We start from the raw sequence: 22,831 nt of genomic DNA, 5'->3' as shown, positions 1-22,831 counted from the left end.
CATACATGGTGTTCAGGGAGTCTGGGTCGCTGAGCACCTCCACCAGGGGCCTCAGTACTGGAGGGAAGACACACACACACATACATGGTGTTCAGGGAGTCTGGGTCGCTGAGCACCTCCACCAGGGGCCTCAACACTGGAGGAAGACACACACACACATACATGGTGTTCAGGGAGTCTGGGTCGCTGAGCACCTCCACCAGGGGCCTCAACACTGGAGGAAGACACACACACACATACATGGTGTTCAGGGAGTCTGGGTCGCTGAGCACCTCCACCAGGGGCCTCAACACTGGAGGAAGACACACACACACATACATGGTGTTCAGGGAGTCTGGGTCGCTGAGCACCTCCACCAGAGGCCTCAGTACTGGAGGGAAGACACACACACACACACACACACACACACACACACACACACACATACATGGTGTTCAGGGAGTCTGGGTCGCTGAGGACCTCCACCAGGGGCCTCAGTACTGGAGGGAAGACACACACACACACACACACACACACACACGGTGTTCAGGGAGTCTGGGTCCGAGAGCACCTCCACCAGGGGCCTCAACACTAGAGGAACACACACACACACACGGTGTTCAGGGAGTCTTGGTCCGAGAGCACCTCCACCAGGGGCCTCAACACTAGAGGAACACACACACACACACACACACATGGTGTTGAGGGAGTCTGGGTCCGAGAGCACCTCCACCAGAGGCCTCAGTACTGGAGGGAGACACACACACACACACACACACATACATGGTGTTCAGGGAGTCTGGGTCCGAGAGCACCTCCACCAGGGGCCTCAGTACTGGAGGAACACACACACACACACACACACATGGTGTTGAGGGAGTCTGGGTCCGAGAGCACCTCCACCAGAGGCCTCAGTACTGGAGGAAGACACACACACACACACACACATACATGGTGTTCAGGGAGTCTGGGTCCGAGAGGACCTCCACCAGAGGCCTCAGTACTGGAGGAACACACACACACACACACACACACACACACACATGGTGTTCAGGGAGTCTGGGTCACTGAGCACCTCCACCAGGGGCCTCAGTACTGGAGGGAAGACACACACACACACACACACATGGTGTTCAGGGAGTCTGGGTCGCTGAGCACCTCCACCAGGGGCCTCAGTACTGGAGGGAAGACACACACACACACACACACATGGTGTTCAGGGAGTCTGGGTCGCTGAGCACCTCCACCAGGGGCCTCAGTACTGGAGGGAAGACACACACACACACACACACACACACACACACACACACACGGTGTTCAGGGAGTCTGGGTCCGAGAGCACCTCCACCAGGGGCCTCAGTACTGGAGGGAAGACACTAGGCATGTGAATCTCGTCTCATCTCACGATTCGATACGCATCTCGATGAACTGCCAGCGATATGATACTTTAGCGATAAATGGAATCTCCTGGCGATACGATACTTTAGAGATACATGGAATCCCCTGGCGATACGATGCGATACGATTCACCCCTCTACCGATACGATGCGATTTGATGGCGATTCAATTCGGATTTATATTAAAGCTCTATTAATTTCCCAAAACATGTACAAACTAAAAATGCATTACATTTAAATTCAGTGCAATTTATTGTTTTACTGTAGGTTAGTATTATAGCTCTGCATCTCAAACAACCCAACTTATAGAATTCTGTAAGTAAACAAAGGGTCTGCTCGTTATTGTGGAATTGTTAGATTACTAATAATCATAGGCTATAGTATAATTATTATATCTCAAAGGTCAATTTGAGGTTTTGAGTATAGAGGGTTCAAGAGATTAAAATGTAATAGCCTATCGTTCATCAATTAATGTTACCAACATATAAATAGAAAAGAAACAAATAAACAAAACAAAAATTACAGGTCACACTCGTAGTGCTGTCAAACAAGTCTATGTCTAGTTTAATCTGCAACAGTTTTATAATATAATTGCCTATATGTATAGTGGGGGTCCCTACTTGATCTCTCACTCTAAGCTAAGTGGTCCTTGGCTTGACCTGAAAAACATTGAAGACCCTGGCCTGCATGTATTATTAACGTTATAAATACATAGCAGATGTACAAGCTCACAACGCGTCTCATCCACGAGCTTGTGGATCTGCAATTTTAGGCGTGCGACACCGTCTTGCTGCAGAATATAAATAAGGCTTCTATCCCAGAGAACAGCAGGGGAAAGCTGGACAGCAAGCAGTACACCCTGCTGTGGCGGCGTTGTTGTTGTTCTACACGTGTGTGCAGACTGCAGAAGCTTTCTTTAATTACACATTGATGATCGCGACGCAGATTTCAGATTTGCGTCGGATAATCAGCTGTGGAGTGTGGATCAGATTCATTACGAGCAGTCCAGCACGCAGCGCTACAGTGAAAAGTCAACTGATCGACGGACAAAGCTACTCGGACAGCTATTTTATAAAGCTAAAGGTGGTGCTGCTTGTTTAATGCGTGGGGCTCACTTCTGTTAGTCGCGGGTGCTCTTTATAGTCTGAGTCTGTTTGTCGTCTCAACGTGTCTCTGACTGCACCGTCGTACGGCAGCTTCTGTTCACCGACTGTGGGCGCGTTCGGAAATACCACACCGGAGCACACTCTCCTATTAGTTTGCATTGCACAGTGGGCTCAGTGCGCTATTTCCGAACGCGCCCTGTGTGTGCGCTGCGAGCTATGGCTGCGAGAGACCTTTTTTTTTTTCTTCCTTTTCTGATGGGTTGAATGCGCCTCGGAAACACAGGATAGGGTGAAATTTACCATGAAAAAACGGTGCAACCACGGATTTTACCGATGCAAGCACTCCGCGAACGATGCATCGAGATTTCACCTGTCAATTTTACCGATACACAGTGAATGAACCGATTCACTCGCATCGCGCACGTCACAATCGATGTATCGATACGTATCGATTATTTTCCACATGCCTAGAAGACACACACACACACACACACGTGGTGTTGAGGGAGTCTGGGTCGCTGAGCACCTCCACCAGGGGCCTCAGTACTGGAGGGAAGACACACACACACACACACATGGTGTTGAGGGAGTCTGGGTCGCTGAGCACCTCCACCAGGGGCCTCAGTACTAGAGGAACACACACACACACACACACACACACACACACACACACACACACACACATGGTGTTCAGGGAGTCTGGGTCACTGAGCACCTCCACCAGGGGCCTCAGTACTAGAGGAACACAGCGAGAGAACCACTGTGACCTCCGTCAGACAGTAAGGTACCTTTGGTGGTGATGACCTCGGTCAGACAGTAAGGTACCTTTGGTGGTGATGACCTCGGTCAGGCAGCAGCGGAGGGTGCGTGACTTGGCGTCTCTCTGGGGAAGCAGACACAGCAGCAGGAGGCGCGCCACGCAGCGCAGGAAGGCCAGCTCACAGTCTGGACTCAGCAGACATGGATGGAGCGGGAACGGCCTCGCACCCTCCTCTGGCCTGAGGGGAGAAGAGAGAGGTTTACAGTCTGGACTCAGTAGACATTGGATGCGTGCGTGCGTTGCAGCGTAGCACAGCACTGTGTAGCACTTTGTAGCGCAGTGTAGCGTAGCGCAGCGCAGCGTACTGTAGTCTAGAGTAGCATACTGTAGCATAGCGTACTGTAGTCTAGCGTAGCATACTGTAGCATAGCGTACTGTAGTATAGTGTAGCGTAGTTGCGAACGCAGTGAGCCACTAACTATGAGACCCTGCTGATCATGTCTGTGTGTGTGTGTGTGTGTGTCGCTGTGACACCACCCGCCCGCCACCAGAGGGCGCAGCTGTAGCACACACACACACACACAGGGCGCAGTTGTAGCACACACACACACACACACACACACACACACACACAAACAACCACACACACACGAGCTGCGTTCGCTTCCCGCGTTTGCGCGTCTTACTTGTGTAGTGTAGTAGCGTAGCACTGTGTAGCGTAGCGCAGCGTAGCGTACTGTAGTGTAGCGTAGCATACTGTAGCGTAGCGTAGCGTACCTGGCTGCAGCGGCCTTCAGGTCGGTGAAGTGCGTGTGGAGGATACGGATGGTGTCGTAGCACACCACGTTGACCAGGTCGATGTCGGCCAGCCGGGAGCGCAGCTGCGTGACCGCCGTCCACCAGTCCTGCAGCAGCATGGCGTGGAGCTGGCCTTCGTCGCGGCTCAGCGGCCCGTACCACGACAGGATGTAGTCTCGGTACGAGTAGTCAAACACTGCAGAGACCAGACGGAAGAAGACATCAAGCCAAGACACGACAAGACACTTCACATCCTGACAGAAAACTGTCAGGATGTAGAAGACGTTTATAGAATCTGATCTCAGGTCAGAAGGGGCTTAGCCTCAGTACCAGGCTTTCACTTTGTTGGTGCAAAAATGTAAAGCCTGGAGGAACGCATTGGCCGCTCTGGTCTAAAAGTGGGAGTCAACCCTTCCGGGTGGGCGTCGCTCCAAATGATGTGACGTAGCGCTGCACTAGGGGGGAGAGGAGGGGCCGGGGGTGACGGACAGATCGATAAGATCCAATCAGGGTGCGCGTTTTTCTGAGCCGCGACCCTCCCATCTAGGCCAGAAATGTCTAGCGTTAGCTCAGGCTAGAAGGGGCTTAATAAGTCAAGTAAGTCGAGTCATTATGAAAGATTGATTCTGCCCACAGTCCCTCAAAGAGAATGAATTCAGCGATATATGGAATCACAGCGAATCAAAGAAATAAGGACGGTCGTCACGTGCAAATGAGCGCCTCCCTCCCTCCTTCCCTCCTTCCCTCCCTCCTTCCCTCCCTCCTCTGCCTCCCTCCCTCCCTCCTCTGCCTCCCCCCTCCTCTGCCTCCCTACCTCCCTCCTTCCCTCCTTCCCTCCTTCCCTCCCTCCTCCTCTGCCTCCCTCCCTCCCTCCTCTGCCTCCCTCCCTCCTCTGCCTCCCTACCTCCCTACCTCCCTCCTTCCCTCCTTCCCTCCCTCCTTCCCTCCCTCCTCCTCTGCCTCCCTCCCTCCCTCCCTCCCTCCCCCCCAACGAGTATATTGACCTCTAAGGAAATGAGAGAGGGGAACTAAACTTTAAACAAATAATTGTTGGAACTATACATTGAAGAGCATGTGTGTGTGTTTCTGTTCATGGAGTTAAGCTGTGGAACAGCTTGTCTGAGCCCATAAAGCAAAGCTACAACCTAAAACTAGAAAAAGTGCCCTTCTGGGCACAGGTCTCCACCAGGTTATCCACAGATCCGTGCAGTTAGAGGTAAAACACTTTTGGGCCAGTTATAGCGCCACCTTGAGGCTGAGTTGAAATTGTTCATGTGGCATTTCGTCCTCGGCCTTGTGGGAATGTGCGTGCACAATTTCAGGGAAATCACGCGATGTGTTCATGATTTGCAGCATTTTGTTTGAAACTGAGCACTCCTGTGAACTTTGGAAGCCAATCTTAACCAATCAGGATGGAGTCTGAGAAATCTGAAAGACCCGTTTCGTTGAATGGCTCTAGAGAGACTGTGTACTAATTTGCGTGATGTTTGGACAAAATCTGTAGGTGTACTGTGAAAAAACTTGTTTTGCACAAAGCGGCCTACTGGTGGCGCTATAACAGGCCGTTCTGGAAAGTTTGGGGCAGAGGTTCATGGTTGGCATCCAGGGAGTGTGTGTGCAAAATTTGGCATCGACCGGGTTAACGGTGGCTGAGATTAGCTGTTCACGGACGGACGGACACACGGACGGACGGACGGAGTGCAAAACATACTCTCCCCATGCCTTCGGCTGGTGGAGACAACAATTTAAACAGGAATTATTGTATAATTATAACCTGGAATGAGTGAGGAGCTGAGCCATGTAATGCTATGTAGTGTTGGACTAAAGTATAACATTTTAGCTTTGTCTGTTTTTGTCTTTCTTTCTCGTTTTCATTTTCTTTTTTTCTTTTTTTTTTCCTATATTTTCTATCTATAAATGTCATTTGTTTGTTTTGTTTATATGTTGATTGTGATGCATATCCTCAATAGTATTTTGGAATACGTTGAGATAAGGATAGGCACTAATAAGCTTTAAGCTTCTGCCTTTTCCATCACCTAAAAAAGAAAAAGTAAACTGTTTTTGTGTAATGTCTCCCCTCTGAAAGATCGAAATAAAACTATTCATTCATTCATTCAATTTACAATTTACAATGTAGGCATTTAGCAGACGCTCTTAATCCAGAGCAACTTACATTAAGCAAGAACAAAAAAGCATGGCAATACATCACATAAAAACATTTATCATGAAACATGCGTAAGCTAAGAAAGTAACAGTGGAATATCTATATAACGAAACTATACATATAAGCTATACATATATTCTACTATGCTATTATGTACTATGACGTGCTATGACTATATACAATGCAATTATAGTGCTGTCTACATAACATGCTATAAGTCAGTATCAAATGTCTACAGAAATGCTATCTAAGTCTAAGTCATTCATTCATTCAGAGTGCTAATCAAAGAAGGGTCAGATGATGCTCTGAGTGACTCCAGTGATTGGCTAATCAAAGAAGGGTCAGATGATGCTCTGAGTGACTCCAGTGATTGGCTAATCAAAGAAGGGTCAGATGATGCTCTGAGTGACTCCAGTGATTGGCTAATCAAAGAAGGGTCAGATGATGCTCTGAGTGACTCCAGTGATTGGCTAATCAAAGAAGGGTCAGATGATGCTCTGAGTGACTCCAGTGATTGGCTAATCAAAGAAGGGTCAGATGATGCTCTGAGTGACTCCAGTGATTGGCTAATCAAAGAAGGGTCAGATGATGCTCTGAGTGACTCCAGTGATTGGCTAATCAAAGAAGGGTCAGATGATGCTCTGAGTGACTCCAGTGATTGGCTAATCAAAGAAGGGTCAGATGATGCTCTGAGTGACTCCAGTGATTGGCTAATCAAAGAAGGGTCAGGTGATGCTCTGAGTGACTCCAGTGATTGGCTAATCAAAGAAGGGTCAGATGATGCTCTGAGTGACTCCAGTGATTGGCTAATCAAAGAAGGGTCAGATGATGCTCTGAGTGACTCCAGTGATTGGCTAATCAAAGAAGGGTCAGATGATGCTCTGAGTGACTCCAGTGATTGGCTAATCAAAGAAGGGTCAGATGATGCTCTGAGTGACTCCAGTGATTGGCTAATCAAAGAAGGGTCAGATGATGCTCTGAGTGACTCCAGTGATTGGCTAATCAAAGAAGGGTCAGATGATGCTCTGAGCTCCACAGAGTGGAACCAAATCCTTTGACCGTTCGTCACAAAACCATGGCAGCAATTATCAGCGGGGGAAAAAAGTACTCAATTGTGTTACTTAACCCATTCTGACCCGAGATCAGATTCATACGGAGGTTTCCACTGGACACACACTGGTCTGATTAACCCATTCTGACCTGAGATCAGATTCTAAAAATGTCATTCGTTCTTCGATTCTTTTCAAAAATAGCAGACCTACAAGCTCGTATCGCGCCACTCGGTGGCGCGATATGAGCTTGTAGATCTGCTATTTTTCAATAGCTAAAGCATAACATGATGCCAACACCAAAATGGGTGCCCGGTCAGAATGGGTTAAGTAAAAGTACCAATACTGCAATTTAGAACTATACTCCGTTGCAAGTGAAAGTACGGAATTGAAAATGGTACTTGATTAAAAGTACAAAAGTGTCGGCATCAAAATGTACTTAAAGAGTACTCAAATTAAAAGTACTCATATTGCAGAATGTCCCACTTCACAAGTTCAAAATGTGTACAAAGTCTATTGAGAATAGCCGATCTACAAGCTCACATCTACACAGCTTGTAGATCGGCTATTTTCAAATGGCCAAAATGTATAGGGTTGAAGTGGTTAATGTATGTGTTCTAATCAAAATTAAAATCTCCAAAGTAACTAAAGTTTTCAAATGATTGTAGTGAAGTAAAAGTACAAATATTGGCTCAGAGATGTAGTGGAGTAGAAGTGAAAGTATTGGAAATTGGAAATACTCAAGTACGTACTTTACTTAAGTGCAGTACTTAAGTAAAAGTACTTAGTTAATTTCCACCACTGGCAATTATGTATAGCATTCCAGTCCTGTGAGAAATTCCGGGGGTGTGAAATTGTAGAGCTTGACTCGAAATGTCGGAGCCATTAATATTAATCCATTCTGAACGGGCACCCATGTTGGTGTTAGCATCATGTCATGCTTTAGCTATTGAAAAATTAGCAGATCTACAAGCTCATATCGCGCCACCGAGTGGCGCGCTATGAGCTTGTAGGTCTGCTATTTTTGAAAAATCGAAGAACGACTGACATTTTTTTAATCTGACCTCAGGTCAGAATGGGTTAATCAGACCAGAGTGTGTGTCCATTGGAAAACCTCGTATGAATCTGATCTCAGGTCAGAATGGGTTAAAATGGATGACAACATCACGTCAATGGAGATGGTGATTAGTATGTAGAGGTCAGGTTTCTTTTTCATTCAACAGTAAACACATACATTATAAGTGTGTACGTTATACATAACATAATGCTTAAAAGGGATAGTTCAGATTTTTTTGAACTTACGTTGTATGAAATACTTGCCATTATTATAGTGGTTGCAACTGTATTAATTGATTGCCAGAGTCCCGTACGGTGGGAGTTCTGCTCTGGTTTTGGCGAAATATCAAGTAGTATTTGTATTGTTGACCTATTTCTAAAATATTAGTGCAACTTTCGTTATTTCTTTTACCCCTCTATCACACAGAACTATGTTTTTTGTGTCCATATCACTACGCCCAAAAAATAGTTCCATGTGATAGAGGGGTCAAAGTTGAACGAAAGTCGCGCTGATATTTTAGAAATAGGTCAACAATACAAATTACGTTCGTTTTGTGGATTAATTTACTTTTACTGCGTGGCCCCCAGTGCCCCCCCCCCCCCCACAAAAAACCAGAACTACTTAATATTCACCAAAACCAGAGCAGATCTCCCACCACCGGACTCAATCAATCAATTAATACAGTTCCAACCACTATATTAATGGAAAGTATTTCATACAACTTAAGTTAAAAAAATCTGAACTATCCCTTTAACCCATTCTGAACGGGAACCCATTTTGGTGTTAGCATCATGTTATGCTTTAGCTAATGAAAAATAGCAGACCTACAAGCTATTTTTGAAAAATCGAAGAGCGACTGACATTTCTAGAATCTGATCTCAGGTCAGAATGGGTTAAGAGACCCATATGATGAAAATGTCATTATGAATTATTATTATTAATATTAATGTTGGTACCTTCCTTCAAGGCTTTGTCCACGTTGTGCGACACCACCACCCTCGCCCCCCGGCTCTGGTTGGACTCTGGGACCGCCACCAAGAAACGAGCCTGGAACACAGACAGACAGACGGACGTTAGGGGTTCGTTAGCCTGGAACACAGACAGACAGACGGACGTTAGGGGTGTGTTAGCCTGGAACACAGACAGACACACGGACGTTAGGGGTTCGTTAGCCTGGAACACAGACAGACAGACGGACGTTAGGGGTGTGTTAGCCTGGAACACAGACAGACACACGGACGTTAGGGGTGTGTTAGCCTGGAACACAGACAGACACACGGACGTTAGGGGTGTGTTAGCCTGGAACACAGACAGACACACAGACGTTAGGGGTGTGTTAGCCTGGAACACAGACAGACACACGGACGTTAGGGGTGTGTTAGCCTGGAACACAGACAGACACACAGACGTTAGGGGTGTGTTAGCCTGGAACACAGACAGACACACGGACGTTAGGGGTGTGTTAGCCTGGAACACAGACAGACACACGGACGTTAGGGGTGTGTTAGCCTGGAACACAGACAGACACACGGACGTTAGGGGTGTGTTAGCCTGGAACACAGACAGACACACGGACGTTAGGGGTGTGTTAGCCTGGAACACAGACAGACAGACACACGGACGTTAGGGGTGTGTTAGCCTGGAAGACAGACAGACAGACACACGGACGTTAGGGGTGTGTTAGCCTGGAAGACAGACAGACAGACACACGGACGTTAGGGGTGTGTTAGCCTGGAACACAGACAGACACACGGACGTTAGGGGTGTGTTAGCCTGGAACACAGACAGACACACATACATTAGGGGTGTGTTAGCCTGGAACACAGACAGACACACGGACGTTAGGGGTTCGTTAGCCTGGAACACAGACAGACACACAGACGTTAGGGGTGTGTTAGCCTGGAAGACAGACAGACACACGGACGTTAGGGGTGTGTTAGCCTGGAACACAGACAGACACACATACATTAGGGGTGTGTTAGCCTGGAACACAGACAGACACACGGACAGACAGACGTACAGAGTTGTGTTAGAGAGGCAAGGCGATGAAACTCCCGACACACGGACACACGGACGTTAGGGGTGTGTTAGCCTGGAACACAGACAGACAGACACACGGACGTTAGGGGTGTGTTAGCCTGGAACACAGACAGACAGACAGACAGACAGACAGACAGACAGACAGACAGACAGACAGACAGACAGACAGACAGACAGACAGACAGACAGACAGACAGACAGACAGACGTTAGGGGTGTGTTAGCCTGGAACACAGACAGACACACGGACGTTAGGGGTGTGTTAGCCTGGAACACAGACAGACAGACAGACATTAGGGGTGTGTTAGCCTGGAACACAGACAGACACACAGACGTTAGGGGTGTGTTAGCCTGGAACACAGACAGACACACAGACGTTAGGGGTTCGTTAGCCTGGAACACAGACAGACACACATACATTAGGGGTGTGTTAGCCTGGAACACAGACAGACACACGGACGTTAGGGGTTCGTTAGCCTGGAACACAGACAGACACACAGACGTTAGGGGAGTGTTAGCCTGGAACACAGACAGACACACAGACGTTAGGGGTGTGTTAGCCTGGAAGACAGACAGACTGACAGACGTTAGGGGTGTGTTAGCCTAGAACACACAGACAGACACACGGACGTTAGGGGTGTGTTAGCCTGGAAGACAGACAGACACACGGACGTTAGGGGTGTGTTAGCCTGGAACACAGACAGACAGACACACGGACGTTAGGGGTGTGTTAGCCTGGAAGACAGACAGACAGACAGACACACGGACGTTAGGGGTGTGTTAGCCTGGAAGACAGACAGACACACAGACAGACACACGGACGTTAGGGGTGTGTTAGCCTGGAAGACAGACAGACAGACAGACAGACAGACACACGGACGTTAGGGGTGTGTTAGCCTGGAACACAGACAGACACACGGACGTTAGGGGTGCGTTAGCCTGGAACACAGACAGACAGACAGACAGACAGACAGACAGACACACGGACGTTAGGGGTGTGTTAGCCTGGAACACAGACAGACACACGGACGTTAGGGGTGTGTTAGCCTGGAACACAGACAGACACACGGACGTTAGGGGTGTGTTAGCCTGGAACACAGACAGACACACGGACGTTAGGGGTGTGTTAGCCTGGAACACAGACAGACACACATACATTAGGGGTGTGTTAGCCTGGAACACAGACAGACACACGGACGTTAGGGGTTCGTTAGCCTGGAACACAGACAGACACACATACGTTAGGGGAGTGTTAGCCTGGAAGACAGACAGAGACAGAGACAGACAGACAGACAGACAGACAGACAGACACAGACACAGAGACAGAGACAGAGACAGAGACAGAGACAGAGACAGAGACAGAGACAGAGACAGAGACAGAGACAGAGACAGAGACAGACAGACAGACAGACAGACAGACAGACAGACAGACAGACAGACAGACAGACAGACAGACAGACAGACAGACAGACAGACAGACAGACAGAGACAGACAGACAGAGACAAACAGACAGAGACAGACAGACACACGGACGTTAGGGGTGTGTTAGCCTGGAAGACAGACAGACAGACAGACAGACAGACAGACAGACAGACGTACAGAGTTGTGTTAGAGAGGCAAGGCGATGAAACTCCCGTAAGGATCACTTTTGGACAAAAATAGCTAAAATGGATCTACGCGTTGCGACGCGTTGAGAGCTTGTAGATCTCTCTCAGCTATAAGGGGTCCTTGGTCTTGGTTAAAAAAGAAAGGTTGAAGACCCCCTGCACTAAACAAAAGAAAACAGGACAATATACAGTAGAACACAGTATACAATGTTCACGTTAAAGGACAACTTTATTTTTTTTCAACCAAGGTTCATGTTTTAGGTTGTTACTGTATTAGAGAAAGTAAAAGATGAGTGTTAATTCTTTTTCATTTGCTGCTTTCTTTCGTTTTAGGGATTTTAGCTCTTTTTGACAGGGGGGACGGGGGCATTCGAGCATGGGGCTAATTATGTATTTTTTTACCAAATATTATGGCGATTTTTTTTATTATTATTTACTATAGTCCTAATAAACCCCAGGAAATTACATCTGGCCACAGCAGATCACAGGATCTACTGTGTGTATAGGCTCAATATGTCAGTTTGTCACATTTAATAGATCCTGTGATCTTCTGTGGCCAGATGTAATTTCTTGGAGTTTATTAAGACTATAGTAAATAATACAAAAATAAATCGCCATAATATTTTGTAAAAGAAATACATATTTAGCCCCATGCTCGAATGCCCCCGCCCCCCTGTCAAAAACAGCTAAAATCCCTAAAACGAAAGAAAGCAGCAAATGAAAAAAATAAATAACACTCATCTTTTACTTTGTCTAATAACAACCTAAAACATGAACCTTGGTTGAAAAAAACTAAAGTTGTCCTTTAATCAATTCTGAACGGGAACCCATTTTGGTGTTAGCATCATGTTATGCTTTAGCTATTGAAAAATAGCAGATCTACAAGCTCATATCGCGCCACCGAGTGGCGCGATACGAGCTTGTAGGTCTGCTATTTTTTGAAAAATCGAAGAACGACTGACATTTCTAGAATCTGATCTCAGGTCAGAATGGGTTAATCAGACCAGTGTGTTGTCCAGTGGAAACCTGGTATGAATCTGATCTCAGGTCAGAATGGCTTAAACCTTGCTCAGTATTTCTCAACGTTTATCCTACAGAGCTGAAAAGGTAAACACTGGGTGGTGTTTGTGGTCTTTGACCCACAGGGTCAAATGTTGACCCCATGTTGACGTGATACGATTCTACAAATGTCTTCCAACCCATTCTGACCCGAGATCAGATTCATACGAGGTTTCCACTGCAGGACACACACTGGTCTGATTAACCCATTCTGACCTGAGATCAGATTCTAAAAAATGTCAGTCGTTCTTTGATTTTTCAAAAATAGCAGACCTACAAGCTCGTAGCGCGCCACTCGGTGGCGCGCTATGAGCTTGTAGATATGCTATTTTTCAATAGCTAAAGCATAACATGATGCTGACACCAAAATGGGTTCCCGTTCAGAATGGGCTGAATCAGTTTTCTGTTTCTGTATCAGTGGTGCTCAATATTTCATGTCATCGCAAAGATTATATGTAATAGGCCCCCCATCTGAAATATGTATGATCCAGGGACCTCCTCGCAGAAGCAAAGATTTGAGTTAAAAATGTATCGCTCTGAAAGAATAAATAATTATATATTCAAAGATTTGAGGCACATTTTCACGATTTTTCGAAAATAGCAGACCTATACAAGTCCATAGCGCGGCCATAGCTCGTATAGCGCGGCACTCGTGAGCTTGTAGATCTGCTGTCTTTCAATAGCTAAAGTATAACATGATGCTTTTAACTTAGCCTGGTTAATAAACCAGACCGAATCAGCCGTTGGCAAAAATAAATTGCCTACCGGCGGATTTCGGTCTGGAGAGGCTCAATTTTACGCCCATTTCCTACACCAGAGAATGTGGGCGCCCAATAGGGACACGGTATGCAATATGGGCGGGCTTTGGTACAGTGACTTTCAATGCTTGAGACCTTTGACTGACAGTAGCTCTGACCAATTGCGTCAAAGAGAAAATGTTTCCCTGGAAATGAAATCCAAGCTGAGCCTCCCCAGACTAATATCCCGCGGATCCGTGCGATATTAGTCTGGTTTATTAACCAGGCTACTTTTAACTAGCCTGCAATGCATCTCCTGGTCTGGTGTTGCACTGTGAACCTATAATTTCTTCGGTACAAAAATGTATTATCCAATGAGAATCGGTGGTGGTGGTGGGGGGGGGGGGGGGTGTCTAACGAACAACCAATCAGCGCCGAGGCCCTTTTTCAGCGTCATCATCACACAGCGCAACACACACGAGGAAGGAGGGGAAAAACAACAACAATGGCTATTGATTGGTTGAGGGAACTTCTAATCCCCTCCCCCTTGAAATGGCTCAGACAGGAGACGATGTCAGACTGATGCTTCAAGAAAGCTAATCAGGGCCCAGGCCGTAGCGTAACGGTCTGGGCACCGGACTGGTAATCCAGTCGCAGTGTGCCGCGGGTTCGACTCCCGGACCCGACACGGCCTTTACTGCATGTCATCCCCCCATCTCTCTCCCGTTTCCTGTCAGCCTACTGTCTGTCCCTTCAAAAATCAATAAAAAGGCGTAAGCCGCAAAAAAATATCTTAAAAAAAAAAAAAAAAGAAAGCTAATCAGGCTAGCTTTTAACACATTCTGACCTGAGTTCAGATTCATACGAGGTTTCCACTGGACACACACTGGTCTGATTAACCCATTCTGACCTGAGATCAGATTCTAAAAAATGTCAGTCGTTCTTAGATTTTTCAAAAAATAGCAGACCTACAAGCTCGTATCGCGCCACCGAGTGGCGCGATAGGAAGGAAAGCAGCTATAATTCAGTATTTTAGCTGTGACGTGAGCGCCCCCTCCTGAGATACTTCAGTATTTTAGCTGTGACGTGAGCGCCCCCTCCTGAGATACTTCAGTATTTTAGCGGTGACGTGAGCGCCCCCTCCTGAGATACTTCAGTATTTTAGCTGTGACGTGAGCGCCCCCTCCTGAGATACTTCAGTATTTTAGCTGTGACGTGAGCGCCCCCTCCTGAGATACTTCAGTATTTTAGCTGTGACGTGAGCGCCCCCTCCTGAGATACTTCAGTATTTTAGCTGTGACGTGAGCGCCCCCTCCTGAGATACTTCAGTATTTTAGCTGTGACGTGAGCGCCCCCTCCTGAGATACTTCAGTATTTTAGCTGTGACGTGAGCGCCCCCTCCTGAGATACTTCAGTATTTTAGCTGTGACGTGAGCGCCCCCTCCTGAGATACTTCAGTATTTTAGCCGTGACGTGAGCGCCCCCTCCTGAGATACTTCAGTATTTTAGCTGTGACGTGAGCGCCCCCTCCTGAGATACTTCAGTATTTTAGCTGTGACGTGAGCGCCCCCTCCTGAGATACTTCAGTATTTTAGCTGTGACGTGAGCGCCCCCTCCTGAGATACTTCAGTATTTTAGCTGTGACGTGAGCGCCCCCTCCTGAGATACTTCAGTATTTTAGCCGTGACGTGAGCGCCCCCTCCTGAGATACTTCAGTATTTTAGCTGTGACGTGAGCGCCCCCTCCTGAGATACTTCAGTATTTTAGCTGTGACGTGAGCGCCCCCTCCTGAGATACTTCAGTATTTTAGCTGTGACGTGAGCGCCCCCTCCTGAGATACTTCAGTATTTTAGCTGTGACGTGAGCGCCCCCTCCTGAGATACTTCAGTATTTTAGCTGTGACGTGAGCGCCCCCTCCTGAGATACTTCAGTATTTTAGCTGTGACGTGAGCGCCCCCTCCTGAGATACTTCAGTATTTTAGCCGTGACGTGAGCGCCCCCTCCTGAGATACTTCAGTATTTTAGCTGTGACGTGAGCGCCCCCTCCTGAGATACTTCAGTATTTTAGCTGTGACGTGAGCGCCCCCTCCTGAGATACTTCAGTATTTTAGCTGTGACGTGAGCGCCCCCTCCTGAGATACTTCCGGGTCCTACTTTTGTGTCGCTTTTGTGTCCCCATGGAGTTATACTGTGACGCTCCGTCGGACTAAATCTGAGACGAAAACAACCACGAAAGTCTCATTTTACCGCTTTCCTTTCCTCGCAACAACAAAGCTGCGCTGCTCTCCAAAATCTAGCTGTGACAGGCCGTCTGCCCCACATGGAATACTATCGCCATTTTATTTCATTGTGTCAACTAAATCCTCATAATGCAAACTAGATTCAACATACTCAAGCCTGCACACATTGTAAATATACCCCAGAAATATTTTACCGATGCCACCTTCAATAATAATGATAATAATAGTCTTTATTGTCTCCACATCATATATTTTTGTTGTCATGGACACTTGTACAAAACATTAATAATTCTACTCGAGTTGGAAGCATTAAGACCCATTTTAACCCTCAATGGCTTCCTTTCTGAAAAATAACGTAAATTTAAAAAGATTCACGCGTTTAGATATTCTGTTTACAATGGGATGCGGACGGGAGCTGGTGCCACTTGGACCCGGACGTGACGTAGCACTACAAAATGACGTCGGACTTAAATACTGAATACATGCATGAGAAGACATTAGAAGGAGGATATTCTCAAGCGACAACAACAAACAAACAAACGAACAAACAAACACTGCCTCCTCTCACCATGAGCTTGCTGAAGAACTCCATCTGCCCGGCCAGCCGCCTCCTCTCGCGGTCGAAGCGGAGCGCCCGCGGCGGGCTGCGGCGCACCAGCAGCGCGGCGCCGCCCGCCAGGAAGCAGAGCAGGGCGAAGGAGGCGTAGACGAACAGCTTCAGGAAGAAGGAGGTGACGCTCAGGCCGCCCACGGCGAACTGGAACGCCAGCACGGCCGCCGCTCCCAGGCAGAAGGCCGGCACGAACCGGAACGACCACGACGATGACGAGGAGGAGGAGGAGGAGGAGGAAGGAGGGGGCGAGGAGGAGGAGGAGGAGGAGTTGGCAGACATGGGGCTCTCTGCTATACGGCGGCTGGGCGCCAGTGGTCTCCCCCGCCAACCAGTGGTGCAATGATGACGCTAGCTGAGGAATGAATGAATGAATGAATGAATGAATATTTTATTTCGGTACTTACATTTTTTACATGTTAAAGACAGATTGTAAAGTCAAGTTTAGCACCGAAAAGGTGTATAGGCTGAAGCCGAAGCTTATTTTTGCCTATATACCCTTTTTAAAAGTAACGTTAGTTACTGACAAAACAAAGACAAAGTATAAGAAGACAAAAGCGAGAAAAACAAAAACAGAAACAGAGAAGAGAACAAAACAAAACTTTTTTTTTTCTTCTTTTAGGAGGAGGAGGAGGAAGAAGAGGAGGAGGAAGAAGAGGAGGAAGAGGAGGAGGAGGAGGAAGAGGAGGAAGAGGAGGAGGAGGAGGAAGAGGAGGAGGAGGAGGAAGAGGAGGAGGAGGAGGAGGTGGGCATACTGCTCTGGTTACTATACTTTGATCCGACGGAGCATTGGTCCGATCGACAACCTACCTCAAACCCTCACCCTAACCCTAACCTCCCCCGGGGCAGACACCTAAACCTAACCCCAACCCTCACCCTAACCCTAACCTCCCCCGGGGCAACACACCTAAACCTAACCCCAACCCTCTCCCGACCCGCAGCGCACCTCGGATCATAGTCATAGTATGCCTCCCTACTGCTCTGACCCCCACCACCACCCATATAGTATATGTTGGCACTGGTGCTGCTAATCGCTCTACAATAATAACCAGTAACATTAACGAGACGGAGTCGAGTTCCGCAAGCTTCACTGAAGTGGAAATAATGACGTTAAACCACACCCTCGAGTGTCATATTGCAATATTACCACAGTTACCCTTAACCCATTCTGACCTGAGATCAGATTCATACGAGGTTTCCACTGGACACACACTGGTCTGATTAACCCATTCTGACCTGAGATCAGATTCTAGAAATGTCAGTCGCTCTTCGATTTTTCTAAAATAGCAGACCTACAAGCTCGTATCGCGCCACTCGGTGGCGCGATAGGAGCTTGTAGATCTGCTATATTTCAATAGCTAAAGCATAACATGATGCTGACACCAAAATGGGTGCCCGTTCAGAATGGGTTAAAACTAAGAAAATCGCTGAAAGAATATATTCTTTTTAATGACTGCTGTATAGTCACTACGACCACAAAATGTCCCAAGAAACTAGCTAGCCTAGCCACCGAGTTTGCTATAGCGCTCTGGGAGAACAGAGCGGCTGAATTATTTGTTTTGATTATAGGTGGTGAACGGTGCTGGTTTAACCCACGGCTAGAAGGCTGTTTCAACCAATCACATTGCTTCCTCGAAACGACCTGTGGTAGAATAACCAGTAATACACCTTAGAGGCGATACGGCGACCGCTATAGAGGCCAGGGACACTCTCTATACCGGAATATAAAATTTAATTCAGTAATTGATTAATATCAATGAAACGTCTACCGTCTCTCTCTCTCAGCGATATTGACAAGGAGTTATATTTGTCTTTGTGTCGTCACTATACTGTATAAATAAACTGTCTCAGAAATGTGGAATATTTGGACGGCATGAGCAACATTTAGCGGTTTTCTCTCAAGTCAGTTGATTCTTTTTTTATATCCATTATGAGTCAAACCACCGCGATCATGGGAAATGGCAGGATGGCTGGGATGCAGGCTGTGTTATGTATAATGTCCAATCAAAGAGCTGGGTGGTGCCGGGGCGCCTGATGGAGGGGAAAGGAACTGGTCTCTAAACTGCCTCCCTCTGGCCAGCCGGGGCGCCTGATGGAGGGGAAAGGAACTGGTCTCTAAACTGCCTCCCTCTGGCCAGCCGGGGCGCCTGATGGAGGGGAAAGGAACTGGTTGGAATAACGTGTTCCTTCCACACGCTACGACGTCCAACCAGGGAAACTCCCCCCTGTCAGGTGTAAAGGAGCAACTCGGACACTCAGGCATGAAGGAAGCATGAGTTCAAGTCTGTTGCTCTCCCCTTGTCCTTGGAGAGGAGAGGAGAGGAGAGGAGAGGAGAGGAGAGGAGAGGAGAGGAGAGGAGAGGAGAGGAGAGGAGAGGAGAGGAGAGGAGAGGAGAGGAGAGGGGGATCTATCTGTCTGTCACCCCCCCCCCCCCCCCCAGAGGAGAGGGGGATCTATCTGTCTGTCACCCCCCAGAGGAGAGGAGAGGAGAGGAGAGGGGGATGGATGGATGGATGGATGGATGGATGGATGGATGGATGGATGGATGGATGGAGCAACAACCACCCCCACCACCCTGACTGTCACCTTGAGAACAGACAGGTGGGGGAGAGAGAGAGGAGAGGAGAGGAGAGGAGAGGAGAGGAGAGGAGAGGAGAGGAGAGGAGAGGAGAGGAGAGGAGAGGAGAGGAGAGGAGAGGAGAGGAGAGGAGAGGGGGATCTAACTGTCTGTCACCCCCCCAGAGGAGAGGAGAGGAGAGGAGAGGAGAGGAGAGGAGAGGAGAGGAGAGGAGAGGAGAGGAGAGGAGAGGAGAGGAGAGGAGAGGAGAGGAGAGGATCTAACTGTCTGTCACCCCCCCAGAGGAGAGGAGAGGAGAGGAGAGGAGAGGAGAGGAGAGGAGAGGAGAGGAGAGGAGAGGAGAGGAGAGGAGAGGAGAGGAGAGGAGAGGAGAGGAGAGGAGAGGAGGATCTAACTGTCTGTCACCCCCCCAGAGGAGAGGAGAGGAGAGGGGGATGGATGGATGGATGGATGGATGGATGGATGGATGGATGGATGGATGGATGGATGGATGGATGGATGGATGGATGGATGGATGGATGGATGGATGGATGGATGGAGCAACAACCACCCCCACCACCCTGACTGTCACCTTGAGAACAGACAGGTGGGGGAGAGAGAGAGGAGAGGAGAGGAGAGGAGAGGAGAGGAGAGGAGAGGAGAGGAGAGGAGAGGAGAGGAGAGGAGAGGAGAGGAGAGGAGAGGAGAGGAGAGGAGAGGAGAGGAGAGGAGAGGAGGATCTAACTGTCTGTCACCCCCCCAGAGGAGAGGAGAGGAGAGGAGAGGAGAGGAGAGGAGAGGAGAGGAGAGGAGAGGAGAGGAGAGGAGAGGAGAGGAGAGGAGAGGAGAGGAGAGGAGAGGAGAGGGGGATCTAACTGTCTGTCACCCCCCCAGAGGAGAGGAGAGGAGAGGAGAGGAGAGGAGAGGAGAGGAGAGGAGAGGAGAGGAGAGGAGAGGAGAGGAGAGGAGGATCTAACTGTCTGTCACCCCCCCAGAGGAGAGGAGAGGAGAGGGGGATGGATGGATGGATGGATGGATGGATGGATGGATGGATGGATGGATGGATGGATGGATGGAGCAACAACCACCCCCACCACCCTGACTGTCACCTTGAGAACAGACAGGTGGGGGAGAGAGAGAGGAGAGGAGAGGAGAGGAGAGGAAAGGCTGAGAGAGAGGAGAGAGGAGAGAGGAGAGGAAAGGCTGAGAGAGAGGAGAGAGGAGAGAGGAGAGGAAAGGCTGAGAGAGAGGAGAGAGGAGAGAGGAGAGGAAAGGCTGAGAGAGAGGGGAGAGGAGAGAGGAGAGGAAAGGCTGGGAATTCTTCCAGCAGCGACCGACCGTTAGCATCAAACCAACCCGGAGGGGCTATCATTATTACACTACATACAGTACACGGTATAATACACAAACAAAACGCCTGGAGGAAGTAAAGTAGGTCAAACAAACAAACAAACAACAACCTTATCTTGGAGAGGGGGAGAAGAAAGAACGTTACCTATAAATGGACCTTTTTCATCTTCTTCTTCTTCCTCGTCAGTGACAGCATGTCCCTCAGTCAGTCAGTCACACACACCGGCGGCGACACCGCTGCCATAATCCCCCCCTGTGTAGTCCCGTGTTGTGCTCGCCGTTTAGTCCAACCTAGCGTCCATAGCACCCTAGTAGCACCCTATAGCAACCTGTTGGTGCAACCTAGCGTCCATAGCACCCTATAGTAGCACCCTATAGCAACCTGTCAGTCCAACCTAGCGTCCATAGCACCCTATAGCAACCTGTAGGTCCGTACCTTAATAGTACCTACTGTACAGCAACACTGTTGTTTATCACGTCATATCAGCAGCTAAAAGGCTAGCTTAACAACACACACACCACACACACACACACACACACACACACACACACACACACACACACACACACACACACACACACACACACACACACACAGGCTTCCAATAAACAACAGTGTCTACTAGCCTACAGACTCCCTCTGACAGACAGACAGACAGCAGCTATACTGTGTTATATTTATATCTGCTGCTGCTTTTTCATCAAAACAAACATTTTCTTTGTCTCTTTAAAAAATAAAACTGTTATCCAACAAAGAATGTGTGTCGGGGCTGCCTCCTCCTCCTCCTCCTCCTCCTCCTCCTCCAAAAATAAAATGTCTCCTGGAATTGTAATAAAAGATAAAGAGGAGGAAAATGGAGAGTTTGTCCTTTTTTGTTGTTGTTTCTGTCTCTCTCTCTCTCTCCCTCTCTCTCTCTCTCTCTCTCTCTCTCTCTGTCTCTCTGTCTCTCTGTCTCTCTCTCTCTCTCTCTCTCTCTCTCTCTCTCTGACTGACTGACCGCTCTGCCTCTGACGTGACAAAAAAACCCTCTGCGCACGTGACGGGCCCTCATCCAATCAGCGGCCGGAGTTAAGGGCCTCAGCCAATCAGCGGCCGGGGGTTAAAGGCCGACCCCGAGTGGAGTAATTAAGTGGCGACACTGACTGTAGCGTTGACTCACATCGTGTAACAATAAAAGTGCGGAAGTGCTGCTCGTTCTATCTCAACAGGATAGTTCCAATGTTTGGAATATAGCCGGCGAGATCAAAGCGTGTCGCCACTCTCTAACAACTATTCCACTCGGCGTTTGCCAGGTCCGCTTATTATAAGCGATTTCGGGTTTGTTTTTGTTTTTGTTTTTTTCTGTAAAGTTTACAGAAAAAAACAAAAACAAAGTGTAAAGTTTCTATAATATTGGTTGATTTAATACTTTATCAACAACATTGATTGATTGATTGATTGAATTGATTTGATTGATTTGTAGAATTTACAGTACATTTTAAGCACAAACTCAATACAAAGACTGTTAACTGTGAGTGGACGACCCAATTAAGCATTACACTTGTTTACAACAGGGTCCACATTGTTCAATTCAACATAACATTTAGAGACATACAAATAGACACTTCTATGTAGTTAAAGAACAGAACAGGAATTCATCATAGTACAGTTTGCCAATAGTAGTGCAGAGATGGCTATAGATGGCTATTCGACTATGCATGCACCTCTCTTGGTACCACAGCCCCTCAATGTCATTAAGATACCGGTATCTGAATCCCTTGACTCCTTCAAAACCGCTCTCAAAGGGCACCTACGGACGGCTGCGATTCGAAACTGGCCTCTGTAAAATCTGAATTCCCCTCACTGTATATGTTTCTTTTCCCTTTTTGCCTCCTTTATGATGAATTCCTGTTCTGTTCTTTAACTACATACAATTTACAATTTACAATTTAGGCATTTAGCAGACGCTCTTAATCCAGAGCGACTTACATTTAAGCAAGAACAAAAGCATGGGAATACATCACATAAAAGCATTTATCATTTACATAGAAGTGTCTATTTGTATGTCTCTAAATGTTTTGATGAATTGAACAATGTGGACCCTGTTGTAAACAAGTGTAATGCTTTATTGGTCTTTTGTATTGAGTTTGTGGTTGAAATGTACTGTAAATCTGCAAACTAGTTAATAAATATTTCAATCAATCAATCAATGGCCCTTAAAACTATAAAAGCTGCTATAAGCAATAATATGATCAAAATTGTAATGATTTTTTGTCGCTCAGAATTATTTCTTTGTCTCTGTGACACAATTGCTGTCTCCATTCATTTATTGGTTCGTCC

General features: G+C 47.6%; 1 protein-coding gene across 1 annotated transcript in view; it reads right to left on the bottom strand.

Annotated features, from left to right (window-relative positions):
• Nucleotides 1-20,795, bottom strand: part of snx25 (sorting nexin 25) — a 64,472-nt gene extending 43,677 nt beyond the window's left edge. Inside the window, exons 1-5 of the mRNA XM_083785105.1 lie at nucleotides 20,657-20,795; nucleotides 16,562-16,958; nucleotides 9,267-9,357; nucleotides 4,020-4,236; nucleotides 3,308-3,480 (exon numbers count right to left, since the gene is read on the bottom strand). Coding sequence (XP_083641231.1) covers nucleotides 3,308-3,480; nucleotides 4,020-4,236; nucleotides 9,267-9,357; nucleotides 16,562-16,885 — 805 coding nt within the window. The 5' untranslated portion in view covers nucleotides 16,886-16,958; nucleotides 20,657-20,795. The remainder of the gene's footprint in view (nucleotides 1-3,307; nucleotides 3,481-4,019; nucleotides 4,237-9,266; nucleotides 9,358-16,561; nucleotides 16,959-20,656) is intronic.
• Between the last annotated feature and the right edge of the window lie 2,036 nt (nucleotides 20,796-22,831).

This window comes from Protomyctophum parallelum, assembly GCF_964188405.1.
Source record: "Protomyctophum parallelum genome assembly, chromosome: 16".
In the NCBI taxonomy this organism is placed as follows: domain Eukaryota; kingdom Metazoa; phylum Chordata; class Actinopteri; order Myctophiformes; family Myctophidae; genus Protomyctophum; species Protomyctophum parallelum.
The sequence above is the reverse complement of the archived record's forward strand: the minus strand, read 5'-3'. Positions and strand labels throughout refer to the sequence as shown.